Source organism: Opisthocomus hoazin, unplaced genomic scaffold (assembly GCF_030867145.1).
Source record: "Opisthocomus hoazin isolate bOpiHoa1 unplaced genomic scaffold, bOpiHoa1.hap1 HAP1_SCAFFOLD_47, whole genome shotgun sequence".
In the NCBI taxonomy this organism is placed as follows: Eukaryota; Metazoa; Chordata; class Aves; order Opisthocomiformes; family Opisthocomidae; genus Opisthocomus; species Opisthocomus hoazin.
The window spans coordinates 1,708,995-1,729,552 of record NW_027448851.1 but is presented as its reverse complement, the minus strand read 5'-3'; the positions used below and the strand labels follow the sequence as shown (position 1 = coordinate 1,729,552).

The following is a 20,558-nucleotide window of genomic DNA, read 5'->3' as shown; positions in this document are numbered from 1 at the left end:
TCAGGCTCCTCCAACGTACCCCAATGCCCCCCCAAGCCCCCTGCATCACCCCCCAGGGCACTCCAACAGACCCCAAAGGACCCCAGTGCCCCCCCAAGCCCCCCCCATCACCCCCCAGAACCCTCCAACGGACCCCAATGCCCCCCAGGCCCCCCCCAGAACCCTCCAACGGACCCCAATGCCCCCCCAGGCCCCCCCCATCACCCCCCAGGCCCCTCCAATGGACCCCAATGCTCTCCCAGGCCCCCCCATCACCCCCCAGAACCCTCCAACGGACCCCAATGCCCCCCCAGGCCCCCTGCATCACCCCCCAGGCCCCTCCAACAGACCCCAAAGGACCCCAGTGCCCCCCCACCCGCCCCATCACCCCCCAGGTTCCTCCAACGGACCCCAATGCCCCCCCAAGCCCCCTGCATCACCCCCCAGGCTCCTCCAATGGACCCCAATGCCCCCCATCACCCCCCAGAACCCTCCAACGGACCCCAATGCCCCCCCAGGCCCCTCTATCACCCCCCAGAACCCTCCAACGGACCCCAATGCCCCCCCAGGACCCCCAGGCCCCCCCCAGAACCCTCCAACGGACCCCAATGCCCCCCCAGGACCCCCTGCATCACCCCCCAGGCCCCTCCAACAGAACCCAAAGGACCCCAGTGCCCCCCCAAGCCCCCCCCATCACCCCCCAGAACCCTCCAACGGACCCCAATGCCCCCCCAGGCCCCCTGCATCACCCCCCAGGCCCCTTCAACAGACCCCAAAGGACCCCAGTGCCCCCCCACCCGCCCCATCACCCCCCAGGTTCCTCCAACGGACCCCAATGCCCCCCCAAGCCCCCTGCATCACCCCCCAGGCTCCTCCAATGGACCCCAATGCCCCCCATCACCCCCCAGAACCCTCCAACGGACCCCAATGCCCCCCCAGGCCCCTCTATCACCCCCCAGAACCCTCCAACGGACCCCAATGCCCCCCCAGGACCCCCAGGACCCCCCCAGAACCCTCCAACGGACCCCAATGCCCCCCCAGGACCCCCTGCATCACCCCCCAGGCCCCTCCAACAGACCCCAAAGGACCCCAGTGCCCCCCCCAAGCCCCCCCCATCACCCCCCAGAACCCTCCAACGGACCCCAATGCCCCCCCAGGCCCCCCCAGAACCCTCCAACGGACCCCAATGCCCTCCCAGGCCCCCTCATCACCCCCAGGCTCCTCCAACGGACCCCAATGCTCTCCCAGGCCCCCCCATCACCCCCCAGAACCCTCCAACGGACCCCAATGCCCCCCCAGGCCCCCTGCATCACCCCCCAGGCCCCTTCAACAGACCCCAAAGGACCCCAGTGCCCCCCCACCCGCCCCATCACCCCCCAGGTTCCTCCAACGGACCCCAATGCCCCCCCAAGCCCCCTGCATCACCCCCCAGGCTCCTCCAATGGACCCCAATGCCCCCATCACCCCCCAGAACCCTCCAACGGACCCCAATGCCCCCCCAGGCCCCTCTATCACCCCCCAGAACCCTCCAACGGACCCCAATGCCCCCCCAGGCCCCCCCATCACCCCTCAGAACCCTCCAACGGACCCCAATGCCCCCCAAGCCCCCTGCATCACCCCCCAGGCCCCTCCAACAGACCCCAAAGGACCCCAGTGCCCCCCCAGGCCCCCCCCATCACCCCCCAGGCCCCTCCAACAGACCCCAAAGGACCCCAGTGCCCCCCCAGGCCCCCCCATCACCCCCCAGGCTCCTCCAACGGACCCCAATGCCCCCCCAAGCCCCCCCATCACCCCCCAGGCTCCTCCAACGTACCCCAATGCCCCCCCAAGCCCCCTGCATCACCCCCCAGGGCACTCCAACAGACCCCAAAGGACCCCAGTGCCCCCCCAAGCCCCCCCCATCACCCTCCAATGGACCCCAATGCCCCCCCAGGCCCCCCCATCACCCCCCAGAACGCTCCAACAGACCCCAATGCCCCCCCAGGCCCCCTGCATCACCCCCCAGGCCCCTCCAACAGAACCCAAAGGACCCCAATGCCCCCCCAAGCCCCCCCATCACCCCCCAGGCTCCTCCAACGTACCCCAATGCCCCCCCAAGCCCCCTGCATCACCCCCCAGGGCACTCCAACAGACCCCAAAGGACCCCAGTGCCCCCCCAAGCCCCCCCCATCACCCCCCAGAACCCTCCAACGGACCCCAATGCCCCCCAGGCCCCCCCCAGAACCCTCCAACGGACCCCAATGCCCCCCCAGGCCCCCCCATCACCCCCCAGGCCCCTCCAATGGACCCCAATGCTCTCCCAGGCCCCCCCATCACCCCCCAGAACCCTCCAACGGACCCCAATGCCCCCCCAGGCCCCCTGCATCACCCCCCAGGCCCCTCCAACAGACCCAAAGGACCCCAGTGCCCCCCCACCCGCCCCATCACCCCCCAGGTTCCTCCAACGGACCCCAATGCCCCCCCAAGCCCCCTGCATCACCCCCCAGGCTCCTCCAATGGACCCCAATGCCCCCCATCACCCCCCAGAACCCTCCAACGGACCCCAATGCCCCCCCAGGCCCGTCTATCACCCCCCAGAACCCTCCAACGGACCCCAATGCCCCCCCAGGACCCCCAGGCCCCCCCCAGAACCCTCCAACGGACCCCAATGCCCCCCCAGGACCCCCTGCATCACCCCCCAGGCCCCTCCAACAGAACCCAAAGGACCCCAGTGCCCCCCCAAGCCCCCCCCATCACCCCCCAGAACCCTCCAACGGACCCCAATGCCCCCCCAGGCCCCCCCATCACCCCCCAGGCCCCTCCAATGCACCCCAATGCTCTCCCAGGCCCCCCCATCACCCCCCAGTACCCTCCAACGGACCCCAATGCCCCTCCAGGCTCCCCCCAGAACCCTCCAACGGACCCCAATGCCCTCCCAGGCCCCCTCATCACCCCCAGGCTCCTCCAACGGACCCCAATGCTCTCCCAGGCCCCCCCATCACCCCCCAGAACCCTCCAACGGACCCCAATGCCCCCCCAGGCCCCCTGCATCACCCCCCAGGCCCCTTCAACAGACCCCAAAGGACCCCAGTGCCCCCCCACCCGCCCCATCACCCCCCAGGTTCCTCCAACGGACCCCAATGCCCCCCCAAGCCCCCTGCATCACCCCCCAGGCTCCTCCAATGGACCCCAATGCCCCCCATCACCCCCCAGAACCCTCCAACGGACCCCAATGCCCCCCCAGGCCCCTCTATCACCCCCCAGAACCCTCCAACGGACCCCAATGCCCCCCCAGGACCCCCAGGACCCCCCCAGAACCCTCCAACGGACCCCAATGCCCCCCCAGGACCCCCTGCATCACCCCCCAGGCCCCTCCAACAGACCCCAAAGGACCCCAGTGCCCCCCCAAGCCCCCCCCATCACCCCCCAGAACCCTCCAACGGACCCCAATGCCCCCCAGGCCCCCCCCAGAACCCTCCAACGGACCCCAATGCCCTCCCAGGCCCCCTCATCACCCCCAGGCTCCTCCAACGGACCCCAATGCTCTCCCAGGCCCCCCCATCACCCCCCAGAACCCTCCAACGGACCCCAATGCCCCCCCAGGCCCCCTACATCACCCCCCAGAACCCTCCAACGGACCCCAATGCCCCCCCAGGCCCCCTGCATCACCCCCCAGGCCCCTCCAACAGACCCCAAAGGACCCCAGTGCCCCCCCCCCAGCCCCCTCCAATGCCCCTGCGCTCCCCCAATGCTCCCCAACGCCCCCCCCTCCACCCCCCCGTGCCCCCCCGGCCCCCCCGGCGCGCACCGAGCAGGCGGCAGGCCTGGGCGACGGCGTGGGTCAGGGGCTGGGCGAAGGAGAGGCGCAGGCGCAGGCAGCGGCGGTTGGGCAGGCGCAGGCGCAGGGCTCGGTGCTGGGGGGTGAAGCGGAGCCGCGCGTCCCCCCCGACCCCCAGCGCGTCCAGGGTGCGCCCGGGGCGCAGGAGCCACTGCCGCCGCTGCGCCCACCACAGCGCGTGGTCCGACCAGTCCCGCTGCACCCCTGCGGGCACCAGGGCTGTTACGGGGGGGCTACGGGGCGGGGGGGGGCCGCAGCAGGGCTAGGGGCTGCAGAGGGGGGGGCCGGAACAGGGCTGCGGGGTGCTATGGGGGGGGTACAGGGTGCTACGGGGTAGCTACGAGGTGCTAGAGGAGGGTTAGTGGGTGCTGTAGGGGCGTTGGGGGGGTAATGGGGTGCTAAAGGGGGGGGGGTGTCTCTGCTGTACCCCCAAACCACGGCAGGGGGGTGTCAGAGGGTCATGGGGATGGTGGGGGGGGACACAGGGAGGACCCAGGTGTCCCGGCCCCACCCCCGGGGCTATTTATACCCTGCGGTTCCCTTATCGCCCCGGCCAGGGGCTGACATGGAAGCGGGGGGACCCCTCGGCCCCCTCCGAGGCCGGATCCTGCCCCCACCCGCTGCCACTCAGCACCGCGTGATGCCCACGGGGGGGGGAGGGGGGGGGGCCCGGGCGCCTGCGCCCTTCCCCGTGGGGCCCAGAGATGTGGGGCCCGGCCGCCTGGGCCCACCCGGCGCGCCGTGGGTCGCTCACCGACGGTTTCCACGATGAGGAGCATGAGCCCGCCGACGTGGAGGTCCCCGGTGACGCGGAGGGCGAGGGTGCGGGGGGCTGCCGGGGGGCTGGGGGCTGCCGAGGGGCCGGGGGCTGCCGAGGGGCCAGCGTTCCCCGCAGCATCGCCCTCCTCCACCTCCACCTGCAGCTCGAAGGAGCCGTCGATGGCCTCCCCGCTCGCCGTCTTCAGCCCCGCCATCGCCCCACGCCTGGGTTCCCCGCCCGGACGCCTGGGTCCCTTCCCACCCCACGGGGGAAGTGGCCCCGGACGTCTGGGCTCCCCCCGCTCCACCCCCAGCCGCCCCACTGCCACCGCAGAGGAAGTCACGGGGGGGGGGGGGGAGGAGCTGCGGGCCCGGACGCCCCTGCGCCATCGCCCCCCCCCCCCCGCCATCGCCGCCCCCCCTCCCCCCACCAGCGCTCTGGGGCCCGGGGTCCCCAACATGAGACCCCCCCCCAGCTGGGAGAGCACACAGGGGTCCCGGCCCCCCTCCCAGCCTCAGCTTCCCCTTTGGAGAGGGGAACCCAGACACCCGGGTGCCCCCCAGGTAGTAGCCCCCCCCCCCCCCCACCCAAGACACCAGGGTGGACACTGCTGTTTGGGTGCCCCCATTTCCCACCCCCTCCAAGGGGACCCTGGCATTCGGGCCCCCCATTTCCCCCCCCCCCTCCCCCCCGAGGGGACCCAGGCATTCGGGCCCCCACATACACCGGGCCTGTCAACTGCTCCGCTCTTTATTAGGGGTCGCGGCGCCCCACAACCGACACACGACAGGGGGTGGGAGGGGCAGCACCCCCCAACCCCCCCGGGACCTCCCACGCCCGTGTCCCCAGGGGCTTGGGGGGTCCCCGCGGGGGGGATGGGGGGTGACGTCACCGGATGGCGATCAGCCCCACGTCCATCAGCTTCTGAATCTTCTGGGCGATGACGGGGTTCTTCAGGTGCCTGGGGGGGGGAACACGGGGGTCAGGGGGGAGGCAAGGTGCCCGAGGACACCCCAGGGACCCCCATGGCTGCAGGACACACAGGACAGGCCAAGGGACCAAGAGGGGGCAGGGTGGTGGCCTCAGACAGCCCCCAACCACCTCCAGGAGCGCTCCGGGTGTCCCCACGAGGACTCGGCGAGTGCTGTGGGGCACCCAGTGTCGACCTGGGGACACCCCGGGGACCCCCTGCCACCCCCAAGAGGGCTCTGGGTGTCCCCATGAGGACTTGGTGAGTGCTGTGGGGCACCCAGTGTTGACCCGGGGACCCCCCGGGGACCCCCTGCCACCTCCAGGAGAACTCTGGGTGTCCCCACGAGGACTCAGCGAGTGCTGTGGGGTGGCCAGTGTCACCCCGGGGACACCCTGGGGACTCCCCACCACCTCCAGGAGGGCTCTGGGTGTCCCCACGAGGACTCAGCGAGTGCTGTGGGGCACCCAGTGTCGACCTGGGGACCCCCCGGGGACCCCCTGCCACCTCCAGGAGGGCTCTGGGTGTCCCCACGAGGACTCGGCGAGTGCTGTGGGGTGGCCAGTGTTGACCCGGGGACACCCCGGGGACCCCCTGCCAGCTCCAGGAGGGCTCCAGGCAGCCCCTTGAAACCTCACTGGGTGCCATGGGGGGGGCTGATGACCCTCTCAAACACCTCAGGACACCCCAGGAGGCCTCTGGGTGGCCCCAGACTCAGCGAGCACCACGCGGCGGTGGCCAACACCGCCCCGTGACACCCTGGGATCACCTCTCGACCTCAGGGACACGCGGTGACACCACGAGGACCCTGCGCCAGCTGCCGGTGGGCTCCGGGGGCTTCCCCCCCACCCCACCCCGAGGCCTCAGCCCAGCCGCACCGTGACCCCCACCCACTCACTCGCTGAGGGCCTGCGGGTCCTTCTGCATCTGCTCGAGGATGAGGCGCATGGCCGGGTCGCTCATGATCTGCTGCACCTCGGGGTCGGCCATGGCGCGGCGCTTCACCTCCTCGGGGGTGTCCTGCCTGTTGTACTGGGCCAGCAGGCACCGCTGGTAGCCCTCGGCGGCCTCCTGGGGAGGGGCGTGGGGGTCAGCGGGGCGGGGCCGGGTGGGCGGGGCCTGGAGGGGTGGGCGGGGCATGGCGGGGCGGGGCCCGCACCTTGCAGGTGGCCTCGAGGTCCAGGGCGCGCTGGTAGACGTCCATGGCTTTGCTGTAATCCTTCATGGCCTCCAGCGCCGCCGCCTTCCGCGTGTAGCCCTTGACTGCGGGCAGGGGACACCCCGGGGGGAGAGGGGGGCACCCCAAAACCAGCCCCCCACCCCCAGTAGCCACCCCAGAGGAGGAGGGGGGCACCCCAAAACCAGCCCTCCCCCAGCAGCCGCCCCAGTGGGGGAGGGGGGAACCCCAAAAACCAGCCCCCCACCCCAGCAGCTGCCCCGGAGGAGGAGGGGGGCACCCCAAAAACCAGCCCCCCCCCGCCCAGCAGCCGCCCTGGCGGAGGAGGGGGGCACCCCAAAACCAGCCCCCCCCCCAGCAGCCGCCCCGGTGTAGGAGGGGGGCACCCCAAAACCAGCCCCCCAGCAGCCGCCCCGCACTCACTGAAGGAGGGCTCCAGGCGGATGCACTCCTCGCAGTCCTGCGGAGGGAAGCAGGGGGGGGTCAGGGGTGCCCCAAACCAGCCCCCCGGTGCCCGCCAGAAGCCCAAGACCCCCCCCCCAGCCCTGCACCCCCCAACCAGCCCCCCCAGACCTTGAGGGCCAGGGGGAACTCGAGCAGCTTGGTGTAGCAGGCGGCGCGGTTGCTGTAGAGCCGAGCCTCGTGGGGGTTGCGGCGAATGGCCTCGGTGTAGTGCTTCATGGCCTGGGGGTAATCCCCTGGGGGGCCACAACAGCGGGGGGGGGGGGTCACCGAGGATTTGGGGGGGCCCCCTCACCCCCAAGAACCCCCCCATTACCTCTCTGAAAACACTCGTTGCCTTTGTTCTTCTCCTCCAGCGCCAGGTTGGGGTCGATGTACGCTAACCGCTCCTGCTCCTTCAAGATCTTCTCCGCCTGCAGCACCGAGTTCAGGGTTTGGGGGGGGGGGTCCAGGAGGACTGCACCCACTTTCCTGACACCCCCTCCCCCCTCAAAACCGCCCCAGTCACCTGCTGACACTTCTTGAGCACGTCGGGCGTGCGATGCTCGGCTAGTGACTTATTGTAGAAGTTCACGGCGTCTTTGTACCGCTCCTCCCGCAGGTACGAGTTCCCGATGCGGGCGTAGGCCCTGTGGGGACGGGTTTTGGGGTACGGGGGAGGTTTGGGGGGTGCACCTCCCTTTTCAGCCCCCCCCAGATCCCACCGTACTCACTTAGCGATCTGCCTGTAGTCCTCCCGGTTCTCCCGCCCCACCTCGATGGCTTTCTCACACAGCTCTCGGCACCGGTTGTAGTCACCCGTCTCAAAGTAGACGGCTGGGGGATGGGAAGGGGGTTTAGGGGGGCTCAGGGGATTTGGGGGGCTCAGGGGAGGAGTTTGGGGGTCACTTACCTGCTTGGTTGGTGACGTAGGTCATGTTGGTGGGGTCCAGCTCCTCGGCACGGGTGTAGTGAGCCAGGGCGGTGGGGAACTCCTTGCGCTTGTAGGCAGCATTGCCCAGCTCCTTCTCCTGCAGTGCCTGGGTTTGGGGGGAGAGGTCACCCCAAAATCCCCCCAGCACCCCAAAACCTGCTCAGTGTTCCCCTAGAACTCCTTTCCCTTGTAGGCAGCAATGCCCAGCTTCTCCTCCTGCTGCGCGGGGGGGTTGGGAGCCAGTCACCCCGAAATGCCTCCCCAACAACCCCCGCATTTTGGGGGACCCCCCCCTCCCTCTCACCTCTTTCTTGTTTTCGGGGAGCTCCTGGGGTGGGGGGGGTTCGGCAGGTGGCTGGGGAGGGGGTGGAGGGGGTGGGGAAGGGGCCTCCTCCTCTTCCTCGGCCCCACTCAAGTCCACTCCCAGCAGCACACTCAGGGTTGTCATCACCCGGGGGTCCTGCAGTTTCCTGGGGGGGCACAGGGGGGGCTTGGGGGGGCTGCATCACAAAATCTGCACCCCACCCCCACCCAGGGGGGACTTGCTGCCCCCACATTTGCCCCCACATCCTCCAGCACCCCAATACTGGCCATAAGGCACCTCAGCACACAGGGTCACCCAGCACCCCAAAAACTGCCCTGAACCCCCCCCGAACCCCCAAACCTGCCCTACAGCCCACCCAGCACCCCCAGATACCCTCCAGCACCCCAAAACCTGCCCCTAATCCCCCCCCCAATCAGCCCTAAAGCCCACCCTCCCGTCCCGATGCCCCCCCCCCCACCACACGGGCTGCCCCACAGCCCCTGGCCCCCCCAGAGCCCCCCCCTCACTGACGTGCCCAGCTGGGCCGGGTTGCTGCGCAGCTGCTCCAGCAGCCGCCGGTACTCGGGGTCCCCCAGCAGCGCCCGCGTTCGGGGGTCCCCCTCCAGCCGCCCGTACAGGTCTGGCACACTGAAGGGGTTCAGCAGCTTCCGCTCTGGAGGAAGGGGGCAGGGGGGGGGGAAACGGGGGGCATCAGCGATCCTTCGAAACCCCCACGAGCCCTCCTCAAGGAACCCGGACCTTCTCAGGATACCAGAACTCCTCAGGGCCCTGAAAACCCTTCACAGGGACACCCCCAGCCCCATTCTTGGCCTCCAAAAGCTCTCAGCCTCCCCTCAGACCCCTTCTGGCACCCCAAAACCCCGCAGAGCCCCCTAAAACCTCTCAGGGACCACCCTGGACGGACCTGCAACCCCAAAGAACGCTCAGGGCCGCGGCAGACCCATTCTGGGATCCCCAGGCAGCCCCCTCACGTGTGCCTTCACCCCCTGCAGCCCCCCCATCCCCTTCAGCCCCCCACCTCCTAGCCCCGGAGCCCCTCAGCACTCTGTTCGACCCCTCCGCCCCCCAGTCGCCCCCATACCAACCAGTCACGCCTCTACCCCTCGAGCCCCTCCACCCCCACTCTGCACCCCCTTTCCCAGGCCCAACCCCCTCAGCACCCCTCCCTGGTCCCCCCACCCCTCCCCATACACCCCTCCCCATACCCCCCCACCCCTCCCCCATACCGGCCAGCCGTGCCTCCACCCCCCTGAGCCCCTCCTTCAGCTGCGCGTTGTCCGGTTCGTGCTTCAGCCCCTCCTCGTAAGCCGCCTTGGCCTCCTCGAAGCGATGCAGGAACTCCAGCGCCGCCGCCTTGCGCGAGTAGCCCTGGGTGGGGGGGAGACACGAGTGAGCCCCCGCTGCTGACCCAGCCGGGCACCCCCAGGGGCTTCCCCCCACGCACCTTGGCCCAGTCGGGGCGCAGCTCGAGGGTGCGGCAGGCATCGGCCAGGGCGCGGGCGTAGTCGCCCTGACGGGCGTAGGCGGCCGAGCGGTTGCTGAAGAGGACGTGGTTGCAGCCGTCCAGGGCGATGGCGGCCGTGTAATGGCGCACGGCCCCCCCCACGTCCCCCGCTGCCAGTGCCCGGTTCCCCCGCTCCTTCAGCTCCTGCGCCTGTGAGGGAGGGGAGGAAGGCGGGAGGAAGATGAAGGGCCACGAAGCGCAGGAATGCGCGGACAAGAGAACAAGCAAGGGAACCAAAAAGGTGCAAAGCAGAGAAAGGCCCACAAGGAGAAGAAAGGGATCAGAGAGAGGAAGAAGACGGTGTAAGAGGAAAGGGGCACGAGGAATGGAAGGCATGAGGAAGAGGTGTGAAGAAGAGCAGGGATGCAAAGCCAGGGTGAAGAAAAAGAGAGGTGGTGAGGAGCGGGCAAGGGAGATGAGTGGAGAAAGGCGGGAGAAAGATGAAGGGCCAAAAGGATGAAGAAGGCGCGATGAAGAAGAGCAGAAGGCGGGGCACCACGAGGAGAAAGATGTGAGGAAGAGGAGGGACACGTAGAAAACATTAAGAAGGTGTGAGGAAAACCAGAAGTATGAGACAGATGCGAAGCCACGATGAGGAGCGCCACAAGCATCGGGGGTCAGGAGGAGAGCGCGAGGAAGGTGACGGGCGCGGCGAGGAAGGTGATGGGCACGGCGAGGAAGGGCGGCGTGAGGAAGGTGATGGGCACGGCGAGGAAGGGCGGCGTGAGGAAGGTGATGGGCACGGTGAGGAAGGTGATGGGCACGGCGAGGAAGAGCGGCGTGAGGAAGGTGATGGGCACGGTGAGGAAGGTGATGGGCACGGTGAGGAAGAGCGGCGTGAGGAGGGTGAAGGAGCACAAGAGCGACGAAGGTGCGAGGAAGAGGAGGGGCCGGAAGAAGAGCAGGACGAGAGAACGATGACGGGGGCCGCCAGGGACCCCCAAACCCCCGCAGGGCCCCTCCCAGCCCCGCTCCGGGACCCCCCGCGCCTCAGGCCCCCCCCGGCCCCCGAGACACCCCCCCCCCCGCCTCAGGCCCCCCCCACGGCCCCCGAGACACCACCCCCCCGCGCCCCGATCCCCTCAGGGTCCCCCCAGCCCCACCCCGGGATCCCACAGCCCCGCAGGCTCCCCGCGACGCCACTGGGGGCCCCCCAGGCCCCGCTCTCCACCTCCCTCCAGCCCCCCTGGCCCCCTCAGGGCCCCCCGCTCCGCTCTCGGAGGGCCCCCCGCTCCGCTCTCGGGGGGCCCCCCAGCCCCGCTCCGGGACGCCAGAGCCCGCCGGGGCGCCCGCCGAGCCCCTCCCACACCCCCAGACCCCCTCAGGGAGCCCCCAGGGCCCCCCGCCCACCTCCTCCATGGCGGCCCGGCCTGACTCCGCTCCGCACCGCTCCCGCCGCTAACGCGCCGCCTTCTGGAAGCTGCTAGAAGCCTCGCGCCCCGCCCACCCACGCCCCATTGGCCGCCGGCTCCGCCCGCCGCCCCCTCGCGCATCCCCATTGGCCGTCGGCTGCTGCCGCGCCTCTGCATTGGCCGATGGGGAAAAAACTGCCCGCCTCCCTCTATCCCCGCCTCTCCGCCGGAAGCCGGCGGTAGGGCCCGCCCCCGCGCGCCGATTGGCCGCGACGGCAGGCCCTGGACGCCCATTGGCGGACACCTGCTTGCCTTTCTGGAATTTTCCACCTCTCCCATTGGCTACACGAGGTGCCAATCACGGGGCGGCTGTGCGGAGGCTGGAGTGCGCCATCTGGCGGCGCGGAGGCCTCCCTGTCACACGTGTTCCCCCGGGAGGGGGCGTGGCTTGCACCAGAGAGGCGGGGCTTGCACAGCGGCCTCGAGACCGCGCTGATTGGCGGGAGAGACCGGGCAGCCGTGTCCCTTCGGGGGTGGCAGACACGTGACCTTGACGTGACCCTGGCGCGACCCCCCCCCGTGACCTCGCTGCGACCCCCGTGTGACCCTCCCCCACCCACGCCCCTCCCCCCCGTTGCCCGCGCGTGCCCAGGCGTGCGGGAAGGAGGCGCCGGCGGGAAAAGGAGCCGCTGGGTTTATTGGGGGGAGGGGGGCGCCCCTCGGCCCTCTCGGGGCGATTTTTCCTGATTTTGGTCCTTTTGCCCCAGTTCCAACGGCGCGGGGCGGGGGGGAGGGGTGAAGGCACCTCGCGGGGAGGGGGGGGGGGCACTCTGACACGCGCAGACCTCGCGGGGGGCGGGGGGCCCGGACGCCGGGGTGCCCCCGCGCCCTTCCGTCCCGGTCTCTGGTCCCGGCCCGACGCCGGGGTCCCCCCCCCGCGACCGCTCCTGCCCCGAACCCGCCGCTTCTCCCCCTCGAAAAGCAGCGGCGCCGAAAAAACACCCTAAAAAAACCCCAAAATGCCCGAAAAAGGTTGGTGGGGGAGGGGCAGGGGGGCCCTCCTCCCCGCAACCCCAAGGGGACCCCCCCCAAGTGTCCTCAAAACCGGGGGGGGGCCCCCGCCCTATCCCCAAGGGGGGGTCCCCAGCGTGGCGGGGGGGGGGGGGCGTGACGCGACCCCCTCCTCAGGACCCCCCGCCCCCGCCGTGGGGCACCCGCCCCCCCCGGTACCCGCGAGCGCCGGGGGGGGGCAGCGGGGGGGGAGGCGGCGGGGGAGGGGGCGGGAAGACGGTGCGGATGCCGCCCTCGTCGGGGGGCCGCAGGGGTCTCAGGGGCAGGCCCCCTCCCCCGCCGATCTTGGGGGGGGGCGGCGGGGGGGCACCCCCCCCCGCCGCCCCCCCCCCTCCGCCTCCGCCACCACCCCCCCAGCACCCCCAGGACCACCCCGGCCGCCGCCGCCGCCGCCCCCCCCGCCGCCGCGGCCGGGGGGCAGCGCGGGGGGGGCGGCCCTGGGCGGGCGGGGGGGCCCCGGCGAGGCGGGGGGCGGGGTCTCGCCGCCGGCGCGCGCCTGGGCGCAGAGCGGGGGGGGGGGGCGCGGCGGCGGGGGGGGGCGGCTGGAGCGCGGCCAGGCAGACGCGGTACGGGGCGCGGGGCTGCAGGCGCCGTCACCACGTACTCCCCGCGCTCGCCCCGCACCAGCGTCTCGGTCACCGCCCCCCCCCCCGCCCCCCGCCCCCGGCCGCAACCAGCTCAACCGCAGCGACTCGCCGGGGGGGGCCGGGGGCCAGCGTACGCGCAGGGCCCCCCCCGGCACCGCCTGCACCCACAACCCCCCCCGCCGCGGGGGTGCCCGGAGCGGCCGCCATGACTGCGGGCGACGCCAGGGTGGCATCCCCCGGGCGGGGCGGGCGGCGGCGGGGGCGGCGGGGGGCTCGCAGGCGTCCATCTCCCCCCGCAGCTCGCCCACCGGCAGCCCCCGCAGCCGCGCCGGCGCCTGGCACAGCAGCCCCTTGACCTCGAGCCCGCGCGGCGCGCGCCGCCGCAGCCAGTCCCGCAGCCAGGCCAGGTTGCAGCCGGCAGAACCAGGGGTTGTTGCGCAGCCCCAGGTGGCTGAGGCTGCCCAGGTCGTCGAAGAGCCCGCGCGGCAGCGTCGTCAGGTTGTTGTCCGACAGGTCCAGGCGCTCCAGCGCCCGCATCCGCGCCAGCGCGCCGGCGGGGGACGTGGCTGATGGCGTTGGCGGCCAGGGAGAGGCGACGCAGGCGGGCGCGCGGGAGGTTGGCGGGCGGCGCGGCCAGCGCGTTGCGGCCCAGCGAGAGCTCGCTGAGGTTGGCCAAGCGGCTGAAGGTGTCGTCGGCCATGCGCTGGTTGGCCAGCAGGTTCCCGTCCAGCACCAGGCGCCGCAGCGCGGGCAGCCCCTCGAAGGCGCGCAGCGGGATGGTGTGGATCCGGTTGTCGTCCAGCCGCAGCTCCTCCAGCGCCGGCGGCAGCCCCGGCGGGACGCTGCTGAGGTGGTTCCGCGACAGGAACAGCAGCCGCAGGCGGCGGTTCTCGGCGAAGGCGTCCTCCTCGATGCCGGCGGCCGAGACCGAGTTGTCGTCCAGGTGCAGGCGCTCGAGCAGCGGCGCCCGCGCCAGCGCCCGCCGGCAGAGCCCGCGCACGTTGTTCTCCTGGAGGTGCAGCTCCCGCAGCGGCGGGCGGCAGGTGGGCCGGCAGCTGCTCCAGCGCGTTGGCGTACAGGTACAGGACCTTCAGCGCCGACAGGCGACCCAAGCGCGCCGGGATGCCGGCGTCGCCGATCCGGTTGTTTTTGGAGGAAGAGGGTGGTGGCGCCGGGGGGGAGACCCTCGGGGACGGCCGTCAGCCCCCGGTCGTTGCAGTAGACGCGGCCGCCGGCGCAGCGGCAGACGGCGGGGCAGGCGGCAGCGGTGACGGCGACGACCGTGACGGCGGTGACGATGGTCAGGAGCGGGGAGGGGAAGGGGGGGGGGCTCCCCCCCCGGAGGGCGGCCAGGGTGAAGGCTGTCAGGGCCCAGGTGGGGGGAGGGAAGGGGAGGAGGAGGAGGAGGAGGGGGGGAGGGGGGGCCATGGGGGGGTCCTGTGAGGGGAAAGGGGTAGAGGGGTAAGGGGGGGGCAGGGGACCTGGGCGTCTGGGTCCTGTGTCCCCCACCGACACTGCGTACAGGGCCGGGACCCCCGCCCCCCGGGTGTCGCAGCCCCCCTCCCCCCCCCCGACCCCATAAATAGGGCCGGGACACCTCCCCCCCCGACCCCTCCCCCAGCATAGAGGACTCAGGTGTCCGGGCACGGTAAACCCCACCCCCCCCCCCCATGTATAGGGCAGGGACCCCCCCCCCCCCCGGCCCCTCCCCCAGCCAGGGGACCCAGGCGCCCGGGGGGGCGGGGCCCTACCTGGCTCGTGCCTGCGGGGGTCCCCCGCTCCTGGCTCGGGGGTCCCGGTGCGAGGCCGCTGCTGCCGCTACCGGCTCCGCGGCTCCATGGCCCCCCCCCCCCCTCCGGGGGGGCCGCTGGGGGGAGGGGCCGTGAGCCGGGGGGGGGGGGTCCTCGTGCGACTCCCGCCAGGACCCAGGCGTCCGCCCTGCCCTGCCCTCCCCTCCCTTGGGTGCTAATTACCAGTGCCACTAACGAACCGCCCCTAATTAGCGGCAGCTCGTTAGCGGACACCCCCGGGACCCTTCCCCCCCCCCCCAGGGTCGCCCTTGCATCAGCCCCAGCCTTGCACGAGGGCCTCTCACAAGAGGTCACGGGACCCATCCCCCAGGAGGGGACCCAGGAGTTCGGGTGATGCCCCCCTCCCCCCTCCATTTCAGTGCCCCCCCCTCCCCCCAGCCCTAGAGCCCCCTCCCACATCAGCCATGGACACCTGGGTCCCCCCGGGACGCCTGCACCCCTCCCGTGGCTGGAGCATCCCTGGGTGCTGCGGGGGGGGGGGGGGGGGATTTGGGGGGTTCCGGGGCTGGCTGAGGGGGCCCAGCGGGGGGGTCTCGTGGGGGGGTCGCTTCTCCAGACGCCTGGGTCCCCCTGGACGCGTGGGCCCCTGCACCCAGCTGGAGCACCCCTGGGTACGGGGAGGGGGTGTGGGGAGGTTCGAGGGGTTTTGGGACCTCGGGGGGGGTTGGGGGAGTCGGGGAGGGGTCTCGGGGGGGGGGTATCGGTCCCCTGAACGCCTGGGTACCTTCCCCTCCCCCTCCTGGATGCCTGGGTTCCCCTGGACGCCTGGGTCCCTCCCCCTAGCTGGAGCATCCCTGGGTACTGGGCGTTTTTGGGGGGCTCCGGGGGGGGCTGGGGGGGATTTGGGGAGGTCCAGAGCTGTCTCATGGGGGGGGGGGAAGTCAGGCCCCCAGACGCCTGGATCCCTTCCCCCCTCCTGGGCGCCTGAGCCCTCCCGCCGACCGGAGCATCCCTGGGTACACGGGGGGGGGGGGGAAGGGGGGAAGGCGGTTTTGAGGGGGCTCCGGGGGGAGTCAGGGGGATGTGGGGGGGGTCTCATGGAGGGGGGGCCGCTCCGGTGGTACTGGGCAGGGGAGGATGGGCGCAGCTCCCGGCCGCCTGCGTCCTCTCCCGGGCTGGAGCATCACCGGTTACTGGGGGGGGGGAGGGATGGGGATGCAGGGGGGGATGGGGGGAGGTTTTCAGGGGGCCCCGGGAGGATGGGGGTGGGTCGAGGGGCGGGGGGGGGCCTTACCGGGGTCGGTACCGGCCGGCGCGGTCGGGCCCGGTGCTGGCGGCGGCGGCTGCGGGCGTGGGAAGGCGGCGGAGGGGGAGGGGGGGGGGGGGGAGCGCCGCCTCCCGGTGCGGGGGGGACCCAGGGCTGCGGGGGGGGGGGGGGGCAGGGGGATAGGGGTGGGGTAAATGCGGAGGAGGGGGCGGAATCCGGAGTGGGGTGTAAATCCGAAGGAGGTCGGGACTAAAAGCCCCCTCCCCCCCGGACGCCGTGGTTCCCCCCCCCCCACGCCGGGGTCTCGGGGGGGGGGAGGGCGCTTGCACGGGGTCTCACGTGGCATCACGGTGGCTCCTCACGGCCTCGCACCAGGGCTGCATGGGGACAGGGGGTGGCCCTTGCACGGGGGGACCCCTCGCAGGAGGGGACCCCTCGCACGAGGGGTCTCACTCTGCCCCCCCATGGATCCCATCAGTGCCTTTGGCAAGAGGGGAAGGGGGAATTTGGGGGCCCCTGGGTGTGGGTCAGGGTTCCCAGGGGCAGTCTGGACCCCTGGGGGGCAGCTGGGGGGTTGGGAGGGGTCCCAGCATGTGTCACACGCGTGTGGCAGGAGGAATGGGTTGTTTTCTGTGGCATCCTGGGGCAGGATGAGGCCCTGTTCCGCCGCTGCTGCCCCCCCCACCCCCGAGTGCCCCCCCAAGCCCTCAGGTGCCCCCTAAAGGGGGCTCATGTGCCTCCCGGGCCCTCAGCTTCCTCCCCTCACCCTTCAACTACCGCCCCCCCCCCCCCATCTCCCTCCCTGCCCGAAGTCCCACGAGACCTCGACCCTGAACGCGTGGGTCCCCCCACGTGACCTGGCCCCCCCAAATAAACGTGCACAGGGCGTGGGGCCACATCTTTATTGGGGGGGGAGAGGGGGCATGTGCGAGGCTGCACGGGGGGGCCTCGTGCAAGGGTCGCACGAGGGTCCACAGGGTCCGTGAGGCCCGTGCAAGGGTCGCACGAGGCTGCGTGAGGACGCACGAGGCACCTGTGGGCCCCGTGCAAAGCTCCAGCCCGACCTCAGGCAGCTGGGCCGGCCTCGTGCGAGGCCTCGTGCGAGGCAGGAGCTCACTTGTAGAGGATGTCGTAGTGGCCGGGGCGGTAGAGGAGGCAGACGCGGGGCTGGGAGCCCTCGGGGAAGATGTGGGGGTTGGTCGCGCCGCCCTCCCCCCGGTCCATGTATTCCACCAGGATGGAGACGTGCAAGGCTCGTGCAAGGGCGATGATGTGGATGTGGTCGCTCTCCTTGCACATGGGTTCCACCTCCTGGAAGGGAAAAAGGGGCTCAGGGAGCTGCGTGAGGGGCACGAGAGCGCGCTGGGGGTGTGCGAGGGCGGTTGGAGGCTGTGCGAGGGCGTGCGAAGCTGTGCGAGGGCGTGCGTAGCTGTTGTAGGGATGCACGTGGACGGCTGGAGGCCGTGCAAGGCTGCGTGGTGCTACACGAGGGCCACGAGAAACCGTGCAAGGAGCACGTGGAGCTGCGTGAGGGTGCTGCGAGACCCGGGCAAGGGCAGCACGAGGCCGTGCCAAGCCATTCGAGGCTGCGTGATGCCACGCTAGGGTCACACGAAGCCCTGTGGGGGCTCTGGGATGGGACGTGAGCCCCACGGAAGGCTCGTGTGAGGCCGTGCGAGGGCAATTTGCGGCCGTGCGAGTTGGCATGAGGCTGCAAGACACCAAGCCGAGGCCGCAGGAGACCCCGTGAGGACCACCCGAAGCTGCGCGGGGGTGCGGGGCGGCAGCTCGGGGCCGTGCGAGGCCCTGACCTGCTGGCAGAACTCCTTGATGCTGCGGCCGCCCTCCAGGAACTGCTCGAAGAAGCGGCGGTGGCGTTGGAGGCAGCCCGAGGTCAGCAGGCGCAGGTAGACCACCAGGTAGTCGGAGGTGCTGGGCTCGTTGAAGGCCGCCAGCAGCTCCGGCAACGGCACGCGGCGCTCCACCCGCTCGATCAGCTCCATGAACTGCTGGGAACACGTATGTCAGGGGCAGGCACGCGCTGGGGGCACACGTGGGGTTACATGCGCCGTCACAGGGGCACGTGTGCCATCACGGGGGCACAGACAGGCACCGCAGCCCCGCCGTCCCGTGCCCCTCGCGCCATGTCCCCGTGTCCCCACCGTGTTGTGGAAGTCCTCGATGGTGAACTCGGTGAACCCCTGTGCCACCAGCTCCTCCTTGCTGCGGGCGGAGACCTCCTTGAACCTGGGGGGGGGGGGGACCCAGGCGTCTGGGGGGGCCACTCAGGCGTTTGAGGGGGCGGGAAGGGGGCAAGGGGGGACCCAGGGGGCTGGGGGGGGACACCTAGGTGCCCGGGGGGACCCAGGCATCTGGGGAGGGGGGCCAAGAGGGACCCGGAGGACTCGGGTGGGGGATACCCAGGTGCCCGGGGGGACCCAGGCATCTGGGGAGGGGGGCCAAGAGGGACCCGGAGGACTCGGGTGGGGGATGCCCAGGTGCCCGGGGGGACCCAGGCATCTGGGGAGGGGGGCCAAGAGGGACCCGGAGGACTCGGGTGGGGGACACCCAGGTGCCCGGGGGGACCCAGGCATCTGGGGAGGGGGGCCAAGAGGGACCCGGAGGACTCAGGTGGGGGATACCCAGGTGCCCGGGGGGACCCAGGCATCTGGGGAGGGGGGCCAAGAGGGACCCGGAGGACTCGGGTGGGGGACACCCAGGTGCCCGGGGGGACCCAGGCATCTGGGGAGGGGGGCCAAGAGGGACCCGGAGGACTCGGGTGAGGGATACCCAGGTGCCCGGGGGGACCCAGGCATCTGGGGAGGGGGGCCAAGAGGGACCCGGAGGACTCGGGTGGGGGACACCCAGGTGCCCGGGGGGACCCAGGCATCTGGGGAGGGGGGCCAAGAGGGACCCGGAGGACTCGGGTGGGGGACACCCAGGTGCCCGGGGGGACCCAGGCATCTGGGGAGGGGGGCCAAGAGGGACCCGGAGGACTCGGGTGGGGGACACCCAGGTGCCCGGGGGGGTCCCGGCGTGGCGCACCGTTGCAGTTCCTGGCTGTCCTCCAGCAGAGCCTCTAGGTGGGCGAAGCCGAAGGCTCGGTAGAAGCAGTTCCCGTCCGGCCGCGTCTTCCGGATGTAGGAATACTTCTGGAGCAGGTCCTGAGGGGAGGAGGTCAGACGGCGTGGGCCACGGGGACACCCCGGGGGCCACAGTGCCCTTTAAGGCTCCCAGTCCCACACTGGTGCCCTTTCAAGGCTCCTAGTGCCACAACAGGGTCTTAAAGCTGCTTCTCGTCCCATACTGGTGCCCACCTTGATCTTCTGCTGATAGATGTGGTCGTCCTCGGCATACTCCTTGTACAGCACCGCCAGCTCCAGCCGCTCCGACACCAGTGGGTTCTGCACCGCGATCTGCACCCCGAGGGGGGCGGTCAGTATTGGGGGGACCCCCGTAAGGAGAAGGGCAGCGACCTGGGGATACCCCGAGGAGGCTGGGGGGGTTGGTTCTCACCTCTTGCTGGATCCGGTCCTGCTGCGCCATGATGGCTTCATCGTAGGCCAGGCAGTTCACACCTTTGGCGGGGGGATATTTGGGTTCAGGGGGTCCCCCATTTAATAGGGGCCCCCCATGTTCTCCGCACACCCCTCATAGGGGTTTTGGGGAGTGGGAGTCCCCAGAATGGATCTGGCGGGGGTTGGGCAGTGGCAGGACCCTGGGGAGATGCCTGTTAGGAGGGTATTGGGGCGCTACGGGGGGGACTATGGGGCTATTGGGGTGCTGTAGAGACCCTATAGGCAATATTGGGGCACTGGAGGGGTTCCGGGGACACTGGGGTGCTACTGGGCACCTATAGGGGGTATTGCAGTGCTATGGAGTAGACTGGGGGTGCTCCGGGGGGGGCTGTGGGGGCACTGCGGGGATCTAGGGAGTGTTGGGCAGCTATGGGGAGCCCCTACAGGGGTATCAAGGGGCTGGGGGGGCACCGGGGAACCGCCGCGATACCGGAGGGGGGGTACAGGGAAATCGGAGGCTCTATGGGGGGGCACCGGGCCTCAGCGCGAAGAGCCGTGTAGGGCGCTGGGGGGTCCCGGTCCGGGTGTCCCCGGGGGGGGGGCCGGGGCGCAGGGGGAGGCCCGAGTGAGCGGCCCTGGGGGAGTCCCGGTCGGTACCGTCCGCGTCGCCGCCGAGCGGCTCCGGCTTCTGCTGAGGCTCCTCCGCCGCCATCATCCGCCGCAGCCCCGCCCCGCGCAGCGCTTCCGGGTCAACCACCGTCCCGCCGGAAGCGCGCCCGGCCCTTAGCAACCGGCTCCTCCCTCCCTCGGGGTCTGGCCCGCCCCTAGCAACCGCCCAGGTAGGGGAGGCCGCGCCCCTGGCGACATGCCCCGCCCCTGACGCCCGAGGCAGAGCTGCCCCGCCCCTGGAGACAGGCCCCGCCCCTGGAGACAGCTTGGGGGCGGAGCGTCCCCACTCCTGGAGACAGGCCCCGCCCCTGGAGACAGCTTGGGGGCGGAGTGTCCCCGCACCTGGAGACAGGCCCCGCCCCTGAAGGCAGGCTCCGCCCACAGACACGTGTTCCGCTGGCCCTCTGCAGAGAAGCGGGGCTGGAGGCAGCCGGGC

At 71.6% G+C, this 20,558-nt stretch overlaps 4 protein-coding genes across 4 annotated transcripts; all 4 read right to left on the bottom strand.

The window, feature by feature from the left end:
• Nucleotides 1–3,766: 3,766 nt before the first annotated feature.
• On the bottom strand, nucleotides 3,767–4,965 carry LOC142359504 (fermitin family homolog 3-like; the record flags this gene model as incomplete). Its single annotated transcript, XM_075412063.1, has 2 exons — nucleotides 4,551–4,965; nucleotides 3,767–4,000 (listed from the first exon to the last, which is right to left on the bottom strand). Coding segments are annotated over exons 1-2 (649 nt in total), but the record flags the coding sequence as incomplete, so codon positions are not given.
• A 325-nt stretch (nucleotides 4,966–5,290) lies between these two features.
• STIP1 (stress induced phosphoprotein 1) lies at nucleotides 5,291–11,340 on the bottom strand. The gene is made up of 14 exons (XM_075412064.1): nucleotides 11,258–11,340; nucleotides 9,848–10,057; nucleotides 9,630–9,771; nucleotides 8,914–9,055; nucleotides 8,383–8,548; nucleotides 8,058–8,184; nucleotides 7,879–7,981; nucleotides 7,674–7,794; nucleotides 7,482–7,578; nucleotides 7,277–7,401; nucleotides 7,127–7,163; nucleotides 6,686–6,789; nucleotides 6,425–6,597; nucleotides 5,291–5,517 (listed from the first exon to the last, which is right to left on the bottom strand). The coding sequence occupies exons 1-14, from the start codon at nucleotides 11,264–11,266 to the stop codon at nucleotides 5,445–5,447; spliced, it is 1,629 nt and encodes a 542-aa protein (XP_075268179.1). The 5' UTR covers nucleotides 11,267–11,340; the 3' UTR covers nucleotides 5,291–5,444.
• On the bottom strand, nucleotides 11,306–16,016 carry LOC142359503 (leucine-rich repeat transmembrane protein FLRT1-like). Its single transcript, XM_075412062.1, is given in 9 exon segments — nucleotides 11,306–11,601; nucleotides 12,065–12,262; nucleotides 12,955–13,333; nucleotides 13,335–13,475; nucleotides 13,477–13,953; nucleotides 13,955–14,065; nucleotides 14,067–14,354; nucleotides 14,669–14,784; nucleotides 15,963–16,016. Coding segments are annotated over 7 exon segments (1,881 nt in total). The 5' UTR covers nucleotides 14,346–14,354; nucleotides 14,669–14,784; nucleotides 15,963–16,016.
• An 806-nt stretch (nucleotides 16,017–16,822) lies between these two features.
• Nucleotides 16,823–20,219, bottom strand: OTUB1 (OTU deubiquitinase, ubiquitin aldehyde binding 1). The gene is made up of 7 exons (XM_075412060.1): nucleotides 20,111–20,219; nucleotides 19,452–19,513; nucleotides 19,253–19,351; nucleotides 18,981–19,099; nucleotides 18,098–18,182; nucleotides 17,747–17,941; nucleotides 16,823–17,246 (listed from the first exon to the last, which is right to left on the bottom strand). The coding sequence occupies exons 1-7, from the start codon at nucleotides 20,166–20,168 to the stop codon at nucleotides 17,049–17,051; spliced, it is 816 nt and encodes a 271-aa protein (XP_075268175.1). The 5' UTR covers nucleotides 20,169–20,219; the 3' UTR covers nucleotides 16,823–17,048.
• Between the last annotated feature and the right edge of the window lie 339 nt (nucleotides 20,220–20,558).